Source organism: Gopherus evgoodei, chromosome 14 (genome assembly GCF_007399415.2).
Source record: "Gopherus evgoodei ecotype Sinaloan lineage chromosome 14, rGopEvg1_v1.p, whole genome shotgun sequence".
Lineage (NCBI taxonomy): Eukaryota > Metazoa > Chordata > Testudines > Testudinidae > Gopherus > Gopherus evgoodei.
The window spans coordinates 6,117,795-6,138,982 of NC_044335.1; the positions used below are offsets into that span (position 1 = coordinate 6,117,795).

Consider the following 21,188-nt stretch of genomic DNA (forward strand, 5'->3'; position numbering starts at 1 on the left):
TTACTTAGACATGTTAGATGTCTTCAAGTGGGCAGGGCCAGACAAAATATATCCTAGAAGACTTACAGTACTGGCTGAAGAATCTCTGACCCATTAGTGATTATCTCTGAGAACTCATAAAGAGCGGGGGAGGTCCCAGAGGACTGAAAAAGGGCAAATATAGCCCCTATCTACAAAAAGGGGAATAAGGACAACCTGGGGAATTATAAATCAGTCCGTTTAACTTCAGTACCCAGAAAGATAATGGAAGCAAATCATCAAACACTTTGTAAGCACCTAGAAGATAATAAGGTGATCGTAACAGTCAACATGGATTTTCAAGAACAAATCATATCAAACCAACCTAATATCCTTCTTTGGCAGGATAACAAGCCTTGTGAATAGGGGGAAGCAGTAGCTGTGATATACCTCAACTTTAGTAAGGCTTTGGATACTGTCTCACATGACCATCTCATAAGCAAACCAAGGAAATATAGCCTAGACAAACCTACTATAAGATGGTTGCACAACTGGCTGGAAAATCATACTCAACGAGTAGTTCTCAATGGTTCACAGTCCAGCTGGAAGGCCAAATCAATGGGGGTCCCTCAGGGATCTGTCTGGATAATAGAATAGAGAATACACTTGTAAAGTTTGTGGAGAATACCACCCTGGGAGGAGTTGCAAGTGCTTTGCTTTGGAGGCCAGGATTAGAATTAAAAAATGACTGCCTTTTGCCTCAGTTTCCCCTAATGCTGGACTGTAAACCATTGATACCCCCTCTTTGAGTGTGATTTTCCCGCCAGTTGTGCACACACCTTATAGTAGGTTTGTCTAGGCTACATGTTGTGAGCTCTACAGGTGAAAAGCCCTGTATGGACCCTGTCCAGCACAGTCAACAGGAAATATTCCACTGACTTCAATGAGAATTGGATCAGGTCCCATAAGAGGCACAGGAGAGTAGGATCCCATGAAAGTGGGACTGCACATACAGCTGAGTGACTTTTATGGAGCAGTTATTACATATGACAGATAACAATGTAAGACAATATCCTCCTGGCGTCTGTTTTGGGGGCATGCGAGAGACATTGACCATAGCTCCTTGCCCCAAAATGGAGGACAGGATATTGCCTTTACACCCTTATGTGTCACATGCAATAACTGCCTTTTTAACATGCCTGAAATGCTCAGGCTGACTCAGGAATCAACACTAACCCTTTAAAATTCCATTTCATTCCCTATTCCCCTCCCCTTCACCACTTTCCCCATTTTCTCTCTCTTCCCTTCCTCCCTTTTTAACCTCCTTGACCCTCGTCTTTCTCTATAAATTCGTCTCCCTCTCTTCTCTCCTAGCATCGCTGTTTTTCCCCTTTCCCACCCCTTCCCCTCTCCCATGTAGCAGTCTACAGCTGGGTGAAATTCACCCAGGGGACGGCTACACTGCAATCGGGGTGTGCTTGCAATCTAGCTAGCTTGGAGACCACTAGCAATGAAGCCATGACAACACAGCTAGCCATCCAAATGATACCTCGGGTCCCAGTGGGCTTGCAGAGCCCAGGATGAAGTCCGTCCTGCCACAGCATCACTGCTATTAGTATGTGAGCTAGTTAAAGGTAGGTCTTGTATGTCTGCACATGTATCAATCACACCTCCTGATTGCAGTGCAGATTTTAGGTACCCAAAGGTGAACCCTCTTCATGTCACCCATGGCCTCTCCACCTCTGGCCTTTAGCTACGCAGCCCTGCTTGCTTCACGGGGTTGGTGCCCTGCACCCATCTGAGACCTGGCAGCAATTCACTTGGCTTCCTCTGTCCTTTTGTTGCCAACAGAGGCGTGGCTTAAGGGCAGGGCTGCAATTTAGCTATAAAAAAGATGATGTACAGAGGGCGTTATTGCAAAGTCTGCTCCTGGCAGGTACCATCTGACCTGTCTCCAATGAGATACGTTGGCAGAGTTACACAGACACCTTTGGAAGGCAGGTAGAGACAAGCATTCCAGGGCTGCTCGGCACAGCTTTTTAAAGAGCTCATGGCTGGAAAACTATAAGAACCTCGTCGACGTTGGCTCTGCTGCGGGGAGACCTAACTCCTGCCATAATTCAGCTCCTCTACCCGGTAGCATGAATTCCAGGCTTGGAACCAGTCCTCTGTACACCAGCCTCTGGGACTTTGATGCTAGGACACGGACAGAAATCAGCTTCCAGGCAGGAGACCTCTTCCAGGTCATCAGGCAAGAAGGAGAATGGTGGTGGGCCAGGAAAGTCGACGGCTCGAACAGGATCCTAGCCGAAGGTTATGTTCCTTACAATTACTTAGCTGAGCAGGAGACAATGGAGGCAGAATCGTAAGTAAAACCCTGCCAGGGTCAGGAATCTTAACCACTGTTTAATGTTGGAAGATAAGAGGGCTTTGCATTTGTTAGCCAAATGGCAATCTAGCCACACCAAGCAGTTTGGTGTCAGTCTCTGAGCCTGAGCCGTAGATAGTGGCTTGGTTCTGTATAGGAAACTACAGCCCTTTTACAAAGGTTTGGGTTACAATAAATGCCGGGGCAGCATCCCACAAGGCAAGGCCAAAGAGAACCTGAAATGCTGACACCCATACGCCCAGCACTGGATGGCAAGGACAGCCTCTGGAAAGGGAAGTAGGGAGGGCTAGGTATCTAGGGCCTGAGTCATCGACCTGCTCTGGCTGCCTTCTTTGTGCCATGCCAGTGTCCCAGACCAGGCATAACCTCAGGTCAACAAGCTTCATTTATGGCTGTTTTGCCTCACCAAGGTGGTGCAAAGCAGGTGAAGGGTCCTGGGAAGCCTGGTCCCCTACTCTTTGACTGTGAATCCCAGAGAGACATTGAAGGTGTGTATGAAAAGCGGGTGGGGACATCACTTCCCACCAGTGACTGGCTCATGCTCTTTGTTAACCAACTTCTGTAACTTAAATAACTTGTAAAGCGAACTCATCCATAGGGTTAATGGGGCCGATTAACCAGTGGCTAGTGCAGCCTGGACCCCTGTGATGAACTAGTGGGGTCCTGTGGAATATGATTAGCCAGCAGGTAAGCCAGCAGGAGGAAGCTCTCCACCAGCAGCCACTCTGGTGCTAAACCTTATGGCATGAATTTATGTCCAGGGAGCTGGGAGCTGGTGCGCCACAAAGACAATGCAGCAACCCCAAAAGAAGTCATAGATGCAGAAAGAGACTGGACCTTCCTTAGCTTGAGGGATGTGTTGATGGAGCAGGGGAGCAGAGTCCTGTCCCCTGAAGCAGGTTCTTTGTGGTTGGGGGATGCAGAACAGCAACACACCGAGGTCTCTAGTTGGCCATGGAGTTGTTCCAATGGGTTGATGCAGAGATCCCCAGGTGTGCTGACACTCTAGGGAGACTCCATCTCAACACACATTTATTTTCTCTCCTCCTCCAGCTGGTTTTTTGGGCAGATCTCGCGTTCCGAGGCATTACACAGGCTGCTGTCAGAAAAGAACAAGACGGGGGCCTTTCTAATCCGAATCAGTGAGAAAAAAGATACTGACTACGTGCTTTCAGGTAAGTCTAACTATTTCTCTCCCTCCTTCTGACCCACCTTCAGTAACAAAAGACCAGCCCTTTTGCCTAGACCACTGAATATGGAATTTCCTTTTCTGGACTATTTAGCAACTTCACAGGAGCCAGCCATACTAAAGAGACACTATCCGTTTTTTTGAATTGGCTAAATTGGAAGAACCTTGCCCTTTCCGATAGAGTGCCCTTGCATTCAGTGGTATGTCTTGATTTCTTTTTTAAATTCCTTTGTAAGAAGTAAGGAGTTTTTCTGCTCCACCTGTTGCTGTTAATAAGGCATTTTCCTGTGAAATTGTTTAGCTTGTTACTCCAGGGAATTGGTGAAACTGACCACAAACAAAGCTCTGTCAGATGCTGAAGATACCCCAATACCTCTTCCACCCATTTCTTTCATAGATAGTGATCTGGGTAGGTACAAACATTTTGGAAAGAAATGTGCTCCGCAGGCTGGCATGTCTCTTTAAGAAACCATATGTGATCACTCTCCATTCCATAATACAGAAATCACATACTACTTCTCCTCTTCCATCCCAGATCAAACACATTTAAAGTTGTTCCTTTGAGCCAACTGCTTGGACAGCTGCTAGAAATGGGGATTCTGAGCCTCTCTGTTACAGGAAGACAGCAGTGAAGTTTGCAGTCTGCAGTTCCAGTGGTTAATCTCCTGCGGCTGCATGAAATCTCAGGACAGTACCTACCAGGAAACAGAGCAAAAATAACTTGGAAGGTTGCCAGTAATGAGTGATTTAAGTTAAGGTCAGGGCTTTAAATGTAAATGTATTTAAACCTTTTAAAAAAACCCCGTAGTTCCAGCTGAATCCGGGGCTTGTGAGTTCCAGGAAGACTTCCTGGAGGGCATATGTCTAACAGAGGTGTGCACTGAGTCAATGTGCAGCAGGGAACAAGGATCAGAAACACAAGATAAGAGGACACTGGATTCTTCTCTGCAAGCATTGGCAGTGTTTGAAGGGAACTGACTAAAATTCCTGAATGCATTGCTAGTCCTCACTAAGACACGTTCGAGATGGTTACGTATTTGGTTTATTTTAGTGAGCAAGGTGCTTTATAGACACTTTTAAGTTAGACATATTCTCTGTCTCCAGGGATTCCAATCACCATTACACCAAGGGCTTTATTTCCCCAGGTGCTGAGCACCCACAACTCTGCAGTCAGTGAGAGTGACAGATTGTTCAGCACCTCTGACAACCAGGCCTTAAGTTAAAGCAAATTGGTGATTTTAGTGAGGGATCACCCCATTCGATTCTGAAACCCAGGCACAGGCGGCAGGCAGACCCTGTACAGATCCAAACCTTTCCCCCCACCCGTGACAGGTGTGTGAGGAATGACTTCTTGCCTCCTGGCATGGTGTCAGTTACTGGAACGGGAAGGTAGCAACATATTTAATGACTGTTTTGCATTGTGTGCTCCTCCCGCCTCTCCTCCTTGATTTCCCAGTTCGGGATGACTCAATTGTGAGGCACTACAAGATCTGGCGGAACTCCCAGGGGAACCTCTACATGAACGCTGCGCTCTCCTTCCCGGATCTGCTCAGCCTAGTGGAGCATTACAAAGCGAAGAATCTTACCCACGGCCTGAGACTGACAATCCCCTGCTGGAAGGTAAATCTGAGCCAGCCAAGAACTGCCAGGATGATGGTTGTGGTAGGAGTGTTAGTTGGTGCGTGAGTCAGGATATGGCAGGGCAAGCTTGACGTCTTCTTGCATGCAGGCCTGGAGGTCAGATGGGCTCAGTACAGGGTGACGGGGTGAAATTTTATGGCCTGTGTTATACAGGAGGTCAGATGGGCTCGATCACAGGGTAAAATTCTCTGGTTTGTGTTCTACCGGAGATCTTAAAATCTATTCATTAGACCAAGGGACTTGAAATCAGAAGACATAGATGCTATTCCTGACTCTGTCACCGACTCTCTGACTTTGGGCATGTCCTGAAACCTACCTGTGCCTCAGTTTCTCAATTTGTAACATGAGAAGAATAATACCCACTTTTGTAAAATCATTAGGAGGTAGATGCCATATAAGCACCGAGGGCCAGATTTCAAAGGTATTCTAGAGCCTGGAGGTGCAGATAAGCACATAGTAGCGTTTTCAAGAGCTGTTAAACAGGTTAAGCCCCTAACTCCCATTGAAATCAATAGACGTTAGATGCCTAATCTGTTTAGGCATTTTTGTAAAATCCCTCTAGGCACTTACCTGCATCTTCAGGTGAATAAATATCTTTGCAAATCTGGCCCTACGTATTCCTGTTGTTAGGTGATACATGAGTTGTCACACTTATATCATGAGAGAGATACCATGGTCCAGATAATACTTAGTCCTGCCATGAGTGCAGGGGACTGGACTAGATGACCTCTCGAGGTCCTTCCAGTGGTATGATTCTATGACTTCAGGAACTCAGCCAGAGCTCAGGGGTCTGTGACTGGAGTGTGTGGGTGAGGTTCTGTGGCCTGCAATGTGCAAGAGGTCAGACTAGATGATCACAATGGTCCCGTCCGGCCTTAAAGTCTATGAGTCTATAAGATCCACGAGAATGATTAAAGAATTGGATAACATGGCTTATAGTGATAGGCTCTAGGAAATCAATCTGTTTAGCTTAACAAAGAGATGGCTAAGGGGTGGCTTGATCAAAGTCTGTATGCACCTGCTTGGGGAACAAAACTTTGATAATGGGCTCTTCAATCTAGCAGACAAAGGTATAACAAGAGCTAATGGCTGGACAATGAAGTTTAGACAAATTCAGACTGTAAATAAAGCACCATATTTTTTTAACAGTAGAACACCTTACCAAGATCTGTGGTGGAGTCCCCATGACTGGCAATTTTAAAATCCAGATTGGATGTTTTTTCTAAAAAATATGCTCTCGTTCAAACAGAAATTAATTCAGGGAAGACCCAGGGCCGGTGCTTCCATTTAGGCAACCTAAGCGGTCGCCTAGGGTGCCAGGATTTGGGGGAGCGGCAATTCGGAAGTGGGGGGTCCTTCCATGCTCCAGGTCTCAGGCAGCAATTCTGCGGCGGGTCCTTCACTCGCTCCGGGACCCACCGCCAAAGTGCTCTGAAGACCGAGAGTGCAGAAGGACCCCCACCTAGGGCGCCAAAAACCCTGGCGCTGCTCCTGGGAAGACTCATGGCCTGTGTTATCCGGAGATCACGCTTGTTAGTCACAATGGTCCTTTCTGGCCTTATAAATCTGCAGATGAGTAACTAAATCAGCCCCTGACCCAGAAATGCACACTTAGTGCCAACTGAACACTGCCATCCAGTGACTACACATATGTTATATACTCCTGGGGGAATTCTGCCCCACTGCATGCATACAGAATTCATATCCTCTGCAGATTTCTTTGCTCCCCGCAGAAAAATGGGGAAGCAAAGAAATCTGCAGGGGACACGTGCCACTTCCCAGGCAGCCTGGACATCTCTCTTCGAGCCCCTGGAGCAACCGGTGATGTAAATCACTGCAGGGGGTGCAGCGCTGGGCATGTGTGGGGAGACATCAGTCACTGCCAGGCGGATGGGGCTGGGCGTGCATGTGACTGAATGAGCGAGAGAGGCTATTGCCACACACCTGGCATGGAGGGTTAGAGCTTCAGGTTGCTTGGAGGTAGGCTCAAGGCAAGCTCTATCCCCTCAAGAAGGCTAATGGCATTTTGGCCTGTATAAGTAGGGGCATTGCCAGCAGATCAAGGAACGTGATCATTCCCCTCTATTTGATATTGGGTGAGGCCTCATCTGGAGTACTATGTCCAGTTTTGGGCCCCACACTACAAGAAGGATGTGGAAAAACTGGAAAGAGTCCAGCAGAGGGCAACCAAAATGATTAGGGGGCTGGAGCACATGACTTATGAGGAGAGCCTGAGGGAACTGGGATTGTTTAGTCTGCAGAGGAGAAGAATGAGGGAGGATTTGATAACTGGTTTCAACTACCTGAAAGGGGGTTCCAAAGAGGATGGAGCTTGGCTGTTCTCAGTGGTAGCAGATGACAGAACAAGGAGCAATGGTCTCAAGTTGCAGTGGGGGAGGTTTAGGTTGGATATTAGGAAAAACTTTTTCACTAGAAGGGTGGTGAAGCATTGGAATGGTTCCCTAGGGAGGTGGTAGAATCTCCTTCCTTAGAGAGTTTTAAAGTCAAGCTTGACAAAGCCCTGGCTGGGATGATTTAGTTGGTGTTGGTCCTGCTTTGAACAGGGGGTTGGACTAGATGACCTCCTGAGGTCCCTTCCAACCCTGATATTCTATTCTATGATTCTATTCTATTCCCATTCTTAATCAATTCCCTCAGCAGCATAAAACAGGTATAAAAGTTTTAAGGCTCCTTTACATTGCCAAGGTGGTGTAAAGGTGCCTTATTGTAAACGACAGGAAGGGAATCCTCAGCTAGGAAGAGCTATGTGGTTTCTTGCTTTTTTCCTCTGCCCAAGTGGCACAATGGAATTAGATTGCAGCTCAGGATCTATTGGATCTATTTTACTTACCCATTTAAAAAAAAAAGACACTGACGGAAAATAAAACATTTGTCAAGCAGTCAAGAAAATGTCAGGACAGTTAGAACCAAGCACTGCATGGAGTAGCCAGCCAGGTCGAGATGAAGTTACCAAAGGGATATTCATTCTTGTGCATGACATGAATGGCTTTCACATCCTGCACTGAAAACGGCCACGCCAACTTCTCATGCTTGAGAACTCCCTGCAAAACTGCACCTAGAGGGGGACAAATTATTTTGCGCATCCTACAATGTTGTTCTCAGTCATGACCGATGTTCTGTAATTTGTTGATCATTTTGCCTTAAAAAAACACCCAAACTGAAGGAAGATATGGCTCAAGAAGAAGGCAGAAACACGTACGCTGAAAAACAAAGCACAGGCGGAGAAAGAACATGTGCAGGTGAGTGGAAATATCAGAAAATCTTAAAATATAGAAAAATAAGATAAGTAGTTTAGAAGAGATATAGCGATGGGGTCTCTTCATTTGCTCAGAGATCTTGAATAGACAGCTCTGTTTTTAAACTTTTTTTAAGTGATAACTATGGTCGGTTTTCTGTTGATGATAATACACTCTACACTGTCACTTTTGCACTTTCACGTGATGTTCTACAGTCGACTGTAATTTAATAATGCACTTTTGTTATCTCCTTGAATAGAGACATAAGCCAAATAACTAAATATTACAATATATATGGAATCATGTGATCATATACTATACTATAAATCTAAATTAAAATCTAGACATTCGGAACTAAATATAATGTGAATAAATGTATTAATCTAAGATTAAAGATGTTACATGAATAATAAACATTGGTGCTTACTCAAGACTTACCTAACTTCTCTACTTTCAGATTTGTACAGCATGAGCGAAGACACTAGCGGGTGCTAACATCCCTATGTCGAAGACTGACCACCCACTTATGCGAGATTTTCTTGACAGCAGGGTCCAGAATGGTGGTGCAAGACACTCACCCAAAGTGTACCTCAAAGAAAAGGAAAACTTAAAACTGAAGCTTAAAGATAAGAAAATCGCTGTTATCTTTGACTGTACTGTTTGCACCATTAGAACCTGCTTGCCAGGGGCATGTTAACTCTTTTTTGGTGGATAAAGTGTTTTTAGATGCTGTTAATCAGTCAGCGGTTTCACAGGCTGTAGTCAAAGCAGGAAATAAGTACCAGCTTGATTATGAAAATGTTTTCATAATTGATACTGACAATGTTAGTTGCATGAAAAAGGCATTTAATTCTGTTTTCTCTACGCTGTTTCCAAATTCTGTACCTATCACCTGTTTAGCACATATTGTTAATTTAATTGGTGAATCATTTCGAAAGCCTTTTCAGCTGGTTGATACACATGTAAAGTGCTTCAAAAACATGTTCTATAACTCTAGTAGTAGGAAAGTGAGGTATGACCGTTTCATTAACCAGAAAGTACAAGAGGAGTCTCCAGATGCAAAAGCATCCATGCCTTCCAGCCAGGTAGAACACACGGGAACATCTGGGTCCATGATATTCAGTATCACTCTAAGAACTTTCAGTTCTACAAAGAGTTCTTCAGTGACGAGAGCAACAGCAACTCCTCAGTTTCTGTGCCAACTATTCAGATAACGCTGAATGATCCAAAGTACAAATTGCTTTTGTACAGATTGTTTTTCTAGCACAGAAAGGTGAATAAATTCTCAGTTTAAATCTGGCGTTTGAGAGCAGGAAGCCTTGCACTGTTAAAGCATTTGACCTTCTGGAAGAATGGCAGATATATTGCAGTTCACGTCTAGAGCTCCCTTCAGAAAGCACCTCAGAGTTTTTCAAATTTAGAGGAAACTTATCTCCTGTTGAGGGAAGACTTGCCTTTCTAGCTCTCTGTAAAGAGGCATTCCATGAAGCTTGACAAATATTTGTCCTTTGGACAACCAGGTCTGAATTTTCTGAAGGCTTGTAGGTTATTTGATCCTCATTGTGTTTATATCTTGCCAGTACACTATGTGAATATTTTCAAGCAATACCTGGTTTTTCTGAGGTACCTGAACAGGAGCTAAAACTGTACAGGGAAAAGATTGTGCTTGAAGCTATTCAAAGTAAACCTATTTTTGTAAACCTCCAAGTGTTTTGGCTTTCGGTGAAAGAAAAGATTCCAAATATCACCAAATTGGTCTTGAACAGTATAAGTGCTGTCTCAAACCCTGGAGATGGAAAGAGAAGTTTTTCACTATACAATTTGATCCTTTCTGCAAGAAGGAAATCACTAAGTGAGAAAAACATGAAGGCTCTTTGTTTTCTGTACTATAATTTAAATAAAAATACTGGATTGTATTAAAATGCAGGACAACGATTAGCAAAAATGAATGACTTTCATGTGTGAAAGTCGGAGCAATTTAAAGCGATTAGCAAAAATGAATGACTTTCATGTGTGAAAGTCGGAGCAATTTAAAGCGACATTCTACTTTATTTTTATTTTGCTGTTTGGTGTTCTATAATGTAATTTCAATGAAAATCCAGATTATAACTGGAATGCAGGGTATTGGTTACCAAGTATTTGCAGTGTAACTTTCATGTGTTTAGGAAATGCTGGATTGTTGTTGTGATTTTTTTTCTGTACTGCAGTTTAAATAAATTACTAAAATAATTGAAACTGGCATGATTATACTGGGTTATTTTGACAAAATATGGAGAATTTTGCAGAATTTTTAATTTTTTGGTGCAGAATTCCCCAGGAGTATTATAAAAGGTCTTTCAATGTTGTACATACATCCTATTAGTCACTGTCCATTCTGTAAGATCAGCAACTATAGAAATCAAATTTGCTTAGCAAAAATCAATCCCTGGTGTAAATATTGAAGTCAGGGGAGTTACCCTCAGGATGATGGCAAATTAATGCATAAGCATGTCAAGAAATGGCAAGGGAGACTGAAGGAGCAAGGTATCAGGATAGCATCTCAGATTGGCAGGTGGTTTGGGTGTATATTAGAACTTTGTGTGGGTGGAAGATTGAGTGTTATCTGGGGAGTCTGCATCTATGTCATTTGACTAAGGAAGCATGTAGCGTCTCTTATGCTCACCCAGTGACATGGAAATAGCAGCTGATACATAGATCATTCCTTAACCTCTTCACTGCTGCCTGTGCACACATGCCTCACTGCAGCAGAAGGAGGATGCAATGAAGAAGCCTTGTCTTGCAAATAGGACACTTGTAGAGAAGTCAGCCAAGCAACCAGCCTTTGCTTCATGGATATTCATGTTAGAAACCTGAGATTTGGCAACAAAAAATCATAGATTTCACCCTAGGGGAAAAATAATTTCCAGTTGTGACTATTTCACCCAAGCGCAGTTAGGAACTTGGCCTGGGGTGCAGCTTTGCTCTCTAGATAGTGAAGTCTCATTTGTTTTTGATAGAAAAAACACTTTTCCTTGGTGAAGTGGCATGGGGTTTATGCTTGTGGATGCTGCCTTTCAGGTTGCAAAAGAGAAAGTAAAGAAAGAAAAGGTGGCATTTTTGCAAGTGGAAAAACATGTGTTGCCCTGCCCCAAATGGTCTAATTATCTAGTTGCTTACATGATTCCCCTCAATGAGGTCTGCAAACATCTCCATGGTATCTGAGTACTTCCATGGTAATGACACATTGGAGGAGCACATATCCTGGAACATCTTCTTGTCACCGACTGGCATAGAGTGAATATAACACCCTTTCTCTGGATTTATAAACACAGCGATCACCCTGCTCGCTTGGTCCATCAGCCCTCGCAGAGAGCACTGATCATAACACATCATTCATGTTGTTCTAGCCAGATCTTCAGGCACCTGCTGGCCTGGCTGTCAGTGGTGAACGTATATCTCCGTTATTTCCCCTGATGGACTTTCTCAGGCTGAAACATTATAAAGTTATTTTGTTGTTGTTTAATCTAGCAAGAACAAGAGCCTCTGCCTCACTGGGATGACTGGGAAAGACCCAGAGAAGAATTCAGTTTCATCAAGAAGCTGGGAGCTGGATACTTTGGAGAAGTTTATGAAGGATACTGGAAAAAGAAGGTCAAAGTTGCAATTAAAACAATCCCCAAAGGTGAAAGCTTTTATTCTGGGGGGATGCTAGTGCTCTTTATCTAGAGAGTGTAGTGGTGGGTTGTCTTCTCTTTGCAGCTTCAGCTTCCCCCACTGTCTGGCTACTCTCAAGCACTTGCCAAACCACAACTGTACCCTTTTCAGGATAACGAGAGTCCATTGACAACAAACAGCTGTTCCAACCCAAGTCTAAGCCTTCACCCCTGAGTCCTGTGCTTCTCACACAGCCCGCTCCCAAACAAAGAACATACCCCATCGTTCCGGAGTCCTGCCTGCTTCTTGGATCTTCCCTGGATCTTTCTCAGAGTGCTTCCCACAGCCCCTTCTAGCCTCCTTCCCTGATTTCCTCTCAGCAAAGACCCCAGTCACTGCGGCAGCAGGCCTCTCCTGCATGTCAACAGAAGATTATTATCGGCAGGAGATGGAAATGGAGAGCATTTATATTCCTGCTCCATTTCCCAGCATTCTTTTCTCTGGCTTATGACTGCAAGAGTGCCACTGGGAACTACAACTCCCAGGATGCCTTGCTGCATGGGTAGGGTAGTGTCACTGTAGAGCTGCCTTCAACCCTGTGGTAGAGGGTCCTCAGTCATTGTTGTGAGTTTTTCTTTTAAAGGGTCATGAAGAAATGCAAAGTATTTGTAACCACAGTGGTTATGGTGCAAACTCACCCCTGAGGCTTGCCTTATATAATAACAAAGCCCTGAGGCAGGCCTGTATCTACAACATGAAGTGTAGCCCCAACTCCGAGCAGGCTGTTCTTAGGGTTTCTCTCTGAAAGGCTTTCCTCCTGCTTTCTCTGACTCCAGAAAGGCTACCCTAGGTTAAAAGCCAGCCAGTTCTATGGATTTAAGTGTGTTAGCCTACATCTTCTTAATGAGTATTGAGAGAGCTTTTCGCTTGTGTGAAGCTAATTGAGCAAACATCGCTGAAAAACGCTTCCTTTGTGACCATCAGGGCATGGCTTTGTAGTCCTGAGATGGAGATAATAAGTCCCACTTGGTCCAGCTGCCAAAATGAGTCACTAAAGTCCCATGACTCCATGCAAGGTCCTAAAGCTGATACCCAGTGTGGCAAAATGGCCAATGCTGGTATGGTGGGTCCCACACTTTTCTTGGTGGGGAGCGCTAGGACACCGTCCCTTACCCCTGTTCTTGGGGTGCTGAGGTCCGCGCTAATGGCCCGAGAAGGTCGTAGAGGAGAGAAGCAGGGAAGGGGTCTGGGTTTGCTCCTCACTCTGAGCCCTAGCTACTCTCAACCCCTGTGGGTTTCTTACCCTCTTCCCCCTTGGGTAGGGTTACCCTTGGTCCTTGACACTGAGGGAGGGAGTCTCCCTGCCCTACTGGGGCAGGGTATCCCTTCCTCCCATTCTCTGGTCTTTTAATTCTCAGCAACACACCTCCAAACTCAAGTCCTCTCTCCTTCCTCACACCATCCTGTCTGCCTGAAGCAGGGTTTTTTATTAGGTTCCTGACAGGGCCCTAATTGAATACAGGTGCTCTAATTAACCTGTAGTAACCTTCCCTACTATACAAGGAGCCATGTCTTAATTAGCCTAGGGCTTACGCCCATCCACTTCCCAGCACCCAATAAGATCACTCTCCCACTTCTCCCTGGCCCTGCTGTGTCTCACCAGTCACAATATTGGTATGCTGAGAAGTAGGGGTGACTGAATGGGTCACAAACCTCTTTGAGATGGGGTGCGAATGCACCCTTCAAATAACACAACTCTCAGGATAAGTTAAGCACAAGTGCCTCCCCTAAGACAACAGGGGTTGTGAACCTCCCTAGGAGTTTTAAGCTGGGTGGGCAGAGCAGAGGGGCTTTTCACTGAGATGAGCCCAAGGTGACCCTGGAAAAGCTAGAGAGAGTGCTTTTGAGCCTGGTGTTGGCTAAAAAGGCTTGGGGCTGTAAGCTAAGACACTGCTCCTTTGGTTCTTGACTCCTCCTGCATTCGGAGATGCAGGACTTTGGACTATTTCCTTGTAAATAAACAAGATTGCATCAAAGAAAACGCCAGACTCCATCAATTTCTGCTTCCAACTGGAACATCTTCACGGCCCTGAAATTTGACTAGCTGCCTAGGTCGAAAAGGGGCAACAGTATTAATATTGTCACCTCAAGAGTAACACCAGAGACTAGCTCTGTGAAATGCCCTACTTTAGGATTCCACATCTCTTATCTACGAAAGGGGTGTTAGTGGGACAATTTCTTTGTCCAAGTATTCATATTGCTTTAGGATGGACATGAATGCCCTTGTCTCCATATCTCTTAGGTTTCTGCCAGTAGCCTCTTGGACTTGGAAGAGGTAATTCAATGTAAAGATCTCTATTAAGGCACCTCATTTCTTCCCATTCTCTTTTCTTGCACGGGTCCTTTGCAGCTGACCTGACATACCAGGCCACTTTCAAGAACGAAATCGAGGTAATGAAGAATCTGAGGCACAAGCACATCCTCTCCCTCTATGCCATCTCTTCTGTTGGAGATCCTGTCTACATCATCACCGAGCTCATGCTCAAAGGAAACCTGCTAGATTTTCTCCGAGGTAAGGCAGAGTAGTGGTGCTCCCTGGTGACTTCAAGCCATGGTGAGTGGAGAAAGGTTTGATCTTGAAGCCACCCTCTTCCCTTCTTCCCTAAATTTACAGCGATGATACAAGCTTAGGTTAAAAAGAGGGAATAAAAACTAGAGGATGATCTCCAGCAAGGAGCTGTCTCTGGAACAAGTATGACTGATCTAGTGGTAGGTGAAGCAATGACAACTGTGGTAGTTCAGGCAGTAGCTGTCTCATGTAGGGCACCCAACAGCTGAGGCCTCCAAAATAATTGGTGGACATTTTTTAAAATGGTGGTCTAGTCTCTTGGAACCACAGGTACTTCAAGGTTCTGGGATTAAGCAGGTGGAAAGTGACCCAGGGTTCACTTTTTGAAGCCACTTCAGTGTCTTAAGAAGCTAAGTCTCTCATTGGACTCCTAAGGTCCAGATTTTCAAAGGTATTTTAGGTCCGTACACCCATGGGAGTTAAGCACCTAAATACCTTTGAGGCTCGGGGCCTAAGTCACTTTTTAAAAAGAAATTTAGGGTCCTAAGTGACTTAGTTGCTTTCGGAAATTTTAGCCCAAGACAATTTTGGCGGGAAGATACTAAACCCATGTCAGTGATTACCTGATACTTTTCAATGGCGGAGATAATTTAATTGTGGGGAAAAGTGAGAGGCACAATTTCATCCTTGCTGTTCATCCATCATTGGTTTTAACAACAGCAGGGATGGAATTGATTCACTAAATTCAGTGATGTCAGCGTTTGTCATCCAAAGAAGTGCAATACAGAGATTGATTGTGTTGGTGTAAGGGGCGTTTCTAGAGATGTTTTGATTTTTTCCCCCCCAATCTTTGGATACATTTATTTTGTTGGGAGAAAAAATGGTTAAAATTTATGCTGGTAGGAAAAAAAAGGTAAAAATTTGCTGACTTTTTCAATATTTTTCCTATTGTTTTTATCAAAGCTGGAAATTTTGTCTAAATTTCAAAATTTGAAAAATGTCAAGTTTAAAATCTCTGAAAATTGGATATGTTTATGCCTTTGGAATTCTTCTATCTTTTTTTCTCACATGCTTCAACTTGTCAAATACAAAACCAAGCCTATTTTATCAGATGATGGAAGAGATATGAGATATATACTGCTCTACCTCTGGAACTCTCTGAAACTTTTTGACTGAAATTAAATTTAACATATGAGTATGCTCTTATCCCTATGTGACATCTACACAGGCTTCCATGACCAGCTAAGATCTTGCTTTGCCTTTTCACTACAGTGTGCCTTCCACCACCCAGAGCTATTTTCCTGTCTTTGATCCATATGGCCATTGGAGCTAGATAATGATAGAAGGATCTTTTGTTCACTTTTTGTCAGAGTCAGAAAGGGAGCATCTGGAAATGACCGATTTGGTTGACATGGCATCCCAGGTGGCTGATGGGATGTGCTACTTAGAGTCTCAGAATTTTGTTCACCGAGATTTAGCTGCTAGAAATATTCTTGTTGGAGAAAACAACATCTGCAAAGTGGGTGACTTCGGCCTGGCCAGGCTTATCAAGGTATTGTCAATCAATTCAGGGCTGACAACGGTTGGTTTGGAAGGGGGAAGTAACGAAATGTGATTACTAGACCCTGATGAATCCCTCAATGAGCTTAAGATAACATAACTGAGGCCCACTGATGGTTAATAACCATGAGCCATAATCTGCTCACAGTTACCCCCATGCAACCAGTGAATTTACTCCATGGGGTGCTCTGAATACATTCCCCTCTGAGTAATGTTAAAATGTGGCTAACTTTGGACACACAAATTAATGGAGCAACAGGCGTATTTGCAAAGGAATTGTCTCAGAGCCTGATTCTGCAAACCATTCTCATGCAGGATAGTGTTTACCCATGTGAGTAATTCCATTCAACTCAGAGGGTGACAAGAGGTGAAGTAGGATTGTAGAATAAGGTGGGTTGGAATGGATCCAATGATCAGGAGCTGGGAGAAGCTTTCCACAGCAGGTGCTTCTCAACCCCAAAACAACATCAATGCCGAATACACTAATAATCTCTTATGGCCAAATGCCTCCCAGTTTTCTGTGGTTGCAGAAGGCCTGGTTGCTGCGGAACCAGTGGGGTTGCACTGGCCAAGAGTTGGGGGCAGGATATGGAGACAATACGGGATGTGAAGCCATCCTGTCGAGGCTCCCTGCCCAGTAGCACGTAGGGAGAAGGCCAGGGATGGGATCTCTGTGGAGATTGTGGGACAGTCATGGAATATTATGCTGGGCTGATGTGGACTGCACGGAGGAGCTCCTCAGCTAATGTGGGAGGGTGATTCCTCTCTTTCTGCTTTGCCCAGTTTTTCAGACTGGTCTTATGCCTGATCCTTGGAGAGCAGTTAGCCAGTCTCACCTACTGTAAAATCCCAGTTTTGTTTCCTTCAGTCCAAACCGAATGGCACCGATTTTTGACCTCTGGAGGGAGCAGAGTCCTGCTTCCAGGAGCTGTATCTACCTCTCCTTTTAATCACAAATCCTTTGTGTTTGTAGGATGATGTGTACTTGTCTTACTCCAGGAATATCCCCTATAAATGGACAGCCCCTGAGGCCATTTCACATGGACGCTATTCCACCAAGTCCGACGTTTGGTCTTTTGGGATCCTTCTATATGAAATTATCACCTATGGACAGATTCCATATCCAGGTATTGTGCCTGAATAGCAAGGAGTTACACACAGCAGAAGTTTCATTTCACGAGATATCGTGGAAAGCACCTGCTTTGTGTTTGGTCTGGAGCCCAAGGTAGAGTCATTGGCAAGAAGCCATGATGACTAGAGCTGTGCAAATAATGGATTTTTAGCTATTTCGAAAAAGGAAAGAAAATTGCTTTGATTTTGAGCATTTTGGAAAAGTTTTTAATTTTTTTTAAATAAGATAATCAAAGGAAATTTTGAAACAAAATGTCTCTTCAAATGGGAAGATCCATACATTTTATTTGTGATTTTCTAAATGAAACATTTTGGTTCTTTTGGCATTTTTTAAAAGTTGTTTTTGAACAGAAACTATTTGATGAAACTGACCTGAATGCACGTTTCGATGTTACCAAATCTACATTCTTCACTGAAAATAAATGTCAAAAATTTTCACCCCACTCTTGTGCTGACAAGATACACACGTTACAGGTATCAAAGCTTGGGAAAACACTCTCCTATTGCACCCACAGTATAAAGCAAGGTTAAACTCTCCTTTCTGCCCGCAGTTACACCAGCATATTTCCTGCTGACTTTCACAAGTGTAACTCAGGGCAGAATTGAGCATGGCAATTTATATCCCAGCCACTTTCCCAAGTGCCTACAAATATGCTTCAAGAAGGAATAATGGCACTTACCCCCAAAGATACTGGATTCCCATTGTTATTCTGGCTGCACTTGGGTTATGCGGTGATGCTTCTAACACACTTTTTCTTCCTTATTTGTAGGTATGAGTAATAGTGAGGTTTGCCAAAAAGTCCAAACAGGTTTCCAGATGTCCTGCCCACCAAAGTGCCCACCCATGCTCTATGAAATCATGCGCAAGTGCTGGCACCTCAGTCCAGATCAGAGGCCTGACTTCCAGCACCTCAAAGGGAAACTCCACAGTTTCACACACTACGAGAACCCAGGGTGATAGCTGCACCAGGAGCCCTTGTCTTACTGTTTCCTTTCACCTCTTTTTAAGTCTGGCATTTTTGTTATAAAGACCTCTGGGATATGAAACCAATAGCTCTCTGGCTTGGATATCTGTGGACTTTTCCTAGATCATTTTCTGAAGAATAGGGATTCTGATATACTAAGGATACATGCTTAAAGAACAGCTGTTTCCAGAGAAGATGAATCTATTTCAGGAGCAAAGACTCATGTTAGTTGTCATCAATCATTTCACACACATAAATCTGAAGCAACACAAGAAAAACCATTTGGGGTCGATTCTCTCCTGATAAGACAATATATTCCTTCTGTCTGCCTTGCAAATTCATTTAGAGACTTCCTGCTCACCAGACCATTGTATAATTACGCCTACTCCTTAGACGTGATGGGGTTCTGTAAGACTTAATTTTTGCCATAATGTTAAAATGTGTAAATGATTAGCAAAATATATGACAATAATCTACATATCCCAGGAAGCCTTTATCGGACTCCACTGTGAGGAATAACAGAATGATCAGCTGTGCAAGACTCCAGGGTCTTGGAAAGGGAGCAATGGAAATCTATTGGGAAAGGTGGGTGGATCAGTATAAAGAGAGAACACCTGATTCCATCCAAAATTGTGCAGTAGGGGGCCTGTGCATTGAACCGCAACTTTGGATTCTGTTGCTTTGCTTCAATACAAATTGTTATACACGGACTGCTGCACTAGATGGGGTCACTGAATGCTACCACTGTTCAAAAAGTGCATCGTCATGATCATTAATGTATCATTCATTGTGCCTCCAATTCTGCACCACACATTGGGTGCAATCCAGGATATATTTTTAGAATGATGAGTTTTGCCCCCAAATCCATTATGTTCCTTTTCAATCCATCTTTTTTTTTTATTTGCTCCACTCCCCATTATGCAACATAATAACTGTCCCTGTATTTTAACTATGTCAAATCACCAGCTGGGCAGGAGGGGGGAACTCCATAGTCCTAGCCCTAAGTCCAGGTAAATGCTTGCCCGAAAAGCTCCCAAGCATCAAACTCAGACTGTGGTGAACCAGCAGAAGAAAAGTTCTGCATCCAGAAATCTTCCACCAGGAGTGCCCAGCCCTGCTTTCAGTTTTCCAGCTTCTGAAGGGGAGGATTGTCACCCTGAACATCTCAGCTGGCCTGTGCAGGATTCCAACTGCAGACTATGGAGAGGAGAATGAACGGTCAAGGTGGAAGATGTCCACCCTGAATAGTGAAGAGTCAGGGCTAGACTTTCTAGGGCTAGCTAAAATAATGACATTCAGGTTTATTAGGAAGGCGTGAATATAAGGCATTGGAAGGGATATAAACCCTCATGCCCTAGGGTGTAACCTCACCTCTAATTAGTGGTGGTGAGGAGGAAATACTTTCCTTGTAGACAGGTTATGCTGACACTGGCCATTGCAGGGTATCTTACACAGTGATACAGCTGGTGCTGGCTGCTATCAGACACCGGATACTGGACTAGATGGCTCTTGGACTTGGTCTTGGCTGGCAGTTCCTATGTTCCCATGGAAGGCTAATGGGGAAAATACCATCCCCCGCTTAACGTATAAAGCAATCCGGGTGACCTCCGTGAGGAGCACTAAGCATGAAGGGAAAATCATTACAAAGTGAGTGCCCATAGGGAGGGAAGAAGCGGAATTAGGTTGATAAGACGTTGGCAGGGGAGTCCGCAGAACCAGTTCCAGGCCTTGGTCACCTATGGGAATTAGAATTGTCTGGAGTTGAAGTTTATTCCTGGCCTAGCAGGGCTGCCCCTCCCCAGGAGGAATAAATGATGTGGGTGAGGTTTCAATATCACATCCACTGCAATGCCTGCAGAGGCAATCATTAGAGGGTTGCACATTTCATTGCTTCTGTAAGCCAAGCACACGACATCCACCCAGGGTTCCTTGCAACCCTTATTCCCCCACCCCTCCCACCAAGATTTGTGTGTGCCACCCTCCCATCTCCCTTTATTTCAGGGAATAACTGTAACCTCCCCCAAGCCCTCCCTCATTCCAGAGCTCTGTGTGCTCCCTGTTCCCCCCACCCCCATATCAAGATCCCCTGCTATCCCCACTTTCACCCATTCCCTCCTCTCTCCCATGCCAGGGGTTCTGTGTCCTGCCTATTCCCTTCTACCCCCTGCCGGGGGAGGGTGTCCCATGCCATCTCTGGAGTCCTGTGGTTCTATGTCCCACTACCCCCCAACTACCCCAATTCCAGGCTTTCTGCATGCCCCACCCATCCCTGGGGTTCTGTGTCCCTCCATTCCCTGCCTCCCTGCATTTCAGGGCCTCTGTGTGCTCTCCTTCCTCCCAGAGGCTCTATAGGGCCCCCATTCCACCCTCCCACCCCATTCCTGGGGTTCTGTGTCTCCCCCCCATTCTGGGGGCTTTTCATGGGGTCCCCCCATTCCCTGCATGCCTTCAGCTGTATGTCCCCTGGCCTCCATTGCCTGTGGCTCTGTGCACCTTTATTCCCTCCTCCTTTCCCCCCGCCCCGTGTTAATGGCTCTGTGTGTCTCTCCCATACCCCTCATGGACCAGGCTTTCGGGAGGCAGCTGGGAGGAGGGTGGAAGGTGCTTTTCGCCCTCTGGCTCCCCTTGCTGGCCGAGCATCTGACCCACAGATCTGAGGCAGCTCAGCCTAGTGAGCAAGGAGCAGCCAGCTTTTCTGGCTTTGCAATTCTCACCAAAAATCCACCCCATTCAGCCCGCTGACAGCTAGAACGTTCCTGGAAATTCTGAAATTCATCAGTTGTAGTGTTCAAAAGTGATTGTGTCACATCTGGACAAACCTAGAAATGCTGTCACTTTACATAAAGAGCTTCTCTGCTCTCGGCCAAGCGTCAGAGCTGATTGGCAAATAGCAACT

General features: G+C 44.9%; 1 protein-coding gene across 1 annotated transcript; it reads left to right on the forward strand.

Moving 5' to 3' along the window:
- Positions 1-1,960: 1,960 nt before the first annotated feature.
- PTK6 (protein tyrosine kinase 6) lies at positions 1,961-18,285 on the forward strand. The gene is made up of 8 exons (XM_030533660.1): positions 1,961-2,323; positions 3,401-3,522; positions 4,993-5,156; positions 11,942-12,095; positions 14,478-14,639; positions 16,007-16,188; positions 17,170-17,323; positions 18,098-18,285. The coding sequence occupies exons 1-8, from the start codon at positions 2,100-2,102 to the stop codon at positions 18,283-18,285; spliced, it is 1,350 nt and encodes a 449-aa protein (XP_030389520.1). The 5' UTR covers positions 1,961-2,099.
- The last annotated feature ends 2,903 nt before the right edge of the window (positions 18,286-21,188 follow it).